We start from the raw sequence: 3,681 nt of genomic DNA, 5'->3' as shown, positions 1-3,681 counted from the left end.
GCCAACATCCTAGAGGGGTCATTCCAGATCCTTTCAAACAACAGGGAACTATGGGCCCTGCTCTGCTTTTTCCACTCTGGGCTTTGGTCTGGGCATCTCTCTGGGCCCACAGAGTTCCCGGATTCATGCTGAGTGAGGGGTGGGAGGGACAGGGAGATGAGGAAGAAATAGACTCAGAACTCCATGGTGAGTCTAGAAAGCTGCACATAATGGGAAGGGCAGGAGCATCGGATGCATGTGGGGCCTGAGTGGGCACGGAGACTGGGCGAGGCAGCATCAGAAGCACCTTGAATTTATCTCGTGGCCAGCCAGCTGCTAACTGCAGTCATGCTTTTGGTTATAGCCCGGTAGTCTGTCCTATTATTTCCTTAATATTTTACTTTATACAAAAGCCACCTTAAAACACTGAATTCATGGAAGCTCTTGTAAATGGAAAATCAGTATCATGTCCTATAAATAGATGGGAACCATAAAAACAAACAGTGTTGTTAAATCTACCTGGAGACTATTGGCGTGCAGAGAGAGAGAGCTCTGAGCTTGAGGCCGGCCCTCTCCTTGTGAAAAAGGGAGAACAGCAGTGTTAAAGATAGGCCGTTCTGTGTGGTGGCCACCGGCCACATGGAGCTGTGTACGTTTGAATTCGAGTGAAATAATACAAGAAACTCAGCTCTTCAATCGCACTGGGCCCATTTCAAGAGCTCGTTGCCACAGGGGCCGATACCACCACACCGAACCACGCAGATCTACAACGTCCCCATCATCACAGGAAGGTCTATCGGATGCCACTGTTCTGGACTGAATTGAGACTTAATAAGCCTGGGGTTTCTCCCAGGACGGGCTGTGGCTTCTCCCCCATCTGACCTCCCAGGGCTGAGCACAATCTCTGCCCATAGGTTTTGCCTCCAACAACCCTGCTCCCCATTCACTCAGCTCCTGTCTGAGCTTGAGGGTCCCCCCTGGAGGATGGAGCCTGGCACCTCGTTCCCTGTAGGCTGGCCTCTCTTCCTGCATGTGGGCCCTGCTGCCTCTTTCTGAGGCCCCAGGGGCTCACTGTCCTTGTCACTGTCCGAAAACGGAGGCTAGGCAGTGAGTTTCAGGACACGAATCCTTGCAATTAGTTGTCCTTGGCTCTGAGCCCCAGACATGTTGAGGAAGGTGCCCCAGGATGCCAGCTGTGCCCACTGTGGCCCCCTATCAGTGATAGGTTGCTAGGCAGCCAAGAAAGGGTGGATGAGGGGATGGGATCCAACCCCAGCCTCTGCTTTTAGGGATGAGGCAGGCGACAATGAAGGGAGGTCTCTCTTGCCTTGGGTTCCCTTATTGTGTGCTGTCACAATCAGGGACAGCCTGGCAGTGACCAATAAAAAGCAGGAATGACTGCTTAATGGCCAAGGCAGCAGGACGGAGGGGCATTGCCCAAGATAGGATGACCTCCCAGCTGTGGCTGCAGCCCACCGTGTCATGACCCATCATGCCCTTTGACACGGCCAGCCTTTGTACATGCCTTCCCCCTTCCCAGAATGCCTTTCCCTTCATCTCCACTTGACATCTAAGAGGATATTAGGTTATTGGGAGTGGGGGCGGGCAGGTTGTCCTTTGTGGAAGGGGCCTAGACCTATTCATGTAACAAACATTTGAAGCAATTGAGTAAGAACAGGGGTGGGGACAAGACACCATTGCATTTCCTCCTTCCATGCCTTCCTTCCTCCCTTCATTTCTTCCTGTCTTCTTCCTTTCCTTAGTTTTTGTAATATTTTCCCAAAATGCAATAGTGTCGTTGTTTAAATGATCATCATTTTAAAAATATGAAACAATAAACAAGTATAAAGAAGGAAACAAAATCTCTATCACCCTAAGGTTAACACTTGTTAACTTTTTTTTTTTTAAAGGTTTTATTTAGGAATTGGGGGAGGGAACAGCGTTGGGGAATCGGGGAAGGGGAACAGACAAGTTGCTATCCTTTGGTTCTTCAGTCTAGCTGTGGAGGACGTGGCTTCACTGGCCCATGTTGGTACTACCATTGTGCTCTTCCCGGGTGAGGCAGTCGCTGGCCGGCCCTTGGACAGCCGCTCACGGCGGCTCATGGTAACTCACAAACACTCACGCCAGCTGCTGACCAGCCCCACTGCAGCCTACACCATCGCCGGCGACTCACAGCAGCCCAGCTCCAGGTTGAGCTGTTGTTCACCATCTTAGCTGTAGAGGGCAAAGTGTCACTGGCCCTCATGTGGGATCCGAACCGGGACCCTGCTGCTCAGAGCTGGCATTCCAAGCCAACTCCTAACCAACGCACCACTCGGCTGGCCCAACACTTGTTAACTTTTGACTGTAATGTTCATACTGTGTCATGCACACTTTTTCCAAAAGTGGGATTGATCTTTGCACACTGGTTTCTACCTTGCCCTTTTCTTAAAATATGGCTTATTGAGGTTTAGTTAATATACAGTAAAATTCTCCCTTTGTTGCAGAATGTAGTCCTAGGAATTTTGACAAATGTATTTCATCATGAAACCACCCGAGTCCTATGTCATGGACATTCTTCCGTGTCAGTGGGAATAACCTAAATACCCAAATGTCAGGGATTTTTTAATATATTGGGGGTACCAAAAATGTATACAAGTGGACACTTTGGTCAATGTTGCTCAAGCAGTAGTTTGTCATAATCCAAAGTGTCTGGACACTGATGGTAACCACTTTGAGCACCTCTTGTAATTGCAGAAGTCAAACGTGACTTGTATTCATCTTTTGGTGTTGGTATATATTGAGTATGTATTACAATTTTAATACAGTTTTCCTTTCTTAAAATGTGTATACTTTTTTTTGGCACCCTCTGTATACGTAAAGGAATAGTTGCATCATAAAACATTTAACCAATCCCCTAGGGCTGGGCATGGACGTTGCTTCCCACCCTTCCTGTTGATAAACAACGCTGTGGGGAACATCCTTCTTCTTATGCTCAGAATCGGGATCTCATCCTCGGTGCAGTGATGGGCCTGAAGGTGGGCACGAAGCACCCCTCCATCTTACCAGGCCCTGTCCTCTTCCCGCCTCTCACCTGGCTGTAGGGAACCGGCTGGACGAGGGCTCAGATGTGGAATCGGAACCCGACCTCCCTCTGAAGCGTAAGCAGCGCCGCAGTCGGACCACATTCACGGCCGAGCAACTGGAGGAGCTGGAGAAGGCCTTCGAGAGGACACACTACCCCGACATCTACACCCGCGAGGAGCTGGCCCAGAGGACCAAGCTGACTGAGGCGCGCGTCCAGGTGAGGAGGCGTTTCAGGTGTTCCCACTGCAGGCAGAATCCACAGGGTTGAGAAGGTGGCCAGGGTCTGAAGGATCAGGGGGGCCTCTGGGGGGGGTTCTGCAGCAGGTGGTCGGGAACCGTAGACAAGTAATGCCACCGGCACTTGATGCAGAGTAAGTGAGTAGCAAATCTTGGTTGACTGACTGACTGACTGACTGACTGATGGAGCGGTGGACAGCCCCATGGAAGCCAGGAGCTGAAGTGAGGTCTGTTGGTTTGTGTTCACCTCTCCAGACAACAAGTACTTCAGGAAAAAGAGGGAAGAAGGGATGGAGGGAGAGATGGAGAGATGGAGAGGAAGAGAAGAGCAAGAGAGGGAATGAGGAGAAGGGAAGAAGGAAGGAAGGAAGGAAGGAAGGAAGGAAGGAAGGAAGG

General features: G+C 50.3%; 1 protein-coding gene across 2 annotated transcripts in view; it reads left to right on the top strand.

Annotated features, from left to right (window-relative positions):
• The window catches only part of PAX7 (paired box 7), a 122,623-nt gene that overhangs the window by 63,265 nt on the left and 55,677 nt on the right, over positions 1-3,681 (top strand). For both annotated transcript variants that reach the window (XM_019654863.1, XM_019654864.1), the window contains exon 5: positions 3,066-3,265. In XM_019654863.1, coding sequence (XP_019510408.1) covers positions 3,066-3,265 — 200 coding nt within the window. The remainder of the gene's footprint in view (positions 1-3,065; positions 3,266-3,681) is intronic.

The sequence above is a fragment of the Hipposideros armiger genome, unplaced genomic scaffold (genome assembly GCF_001890085.2).
Source record: "Hipposideros armiger isolate ML-2016 unplaced genomic scaffold, ASM189008v1 scaffold_232, whole genome shotgun sequence".
Classification (NCBI taxonomy): Eukaryota; Metazoa; Chordata; class Mammalia; order Chiroptera; family Hipposideridae; genus Hipposideros; species Hipposideros armiger.
The sequence above is the reverse complement of the archived record's forward strand: the minus strand, read 5'-3'. Positions and strand labels throughout refer to the sequence as shown.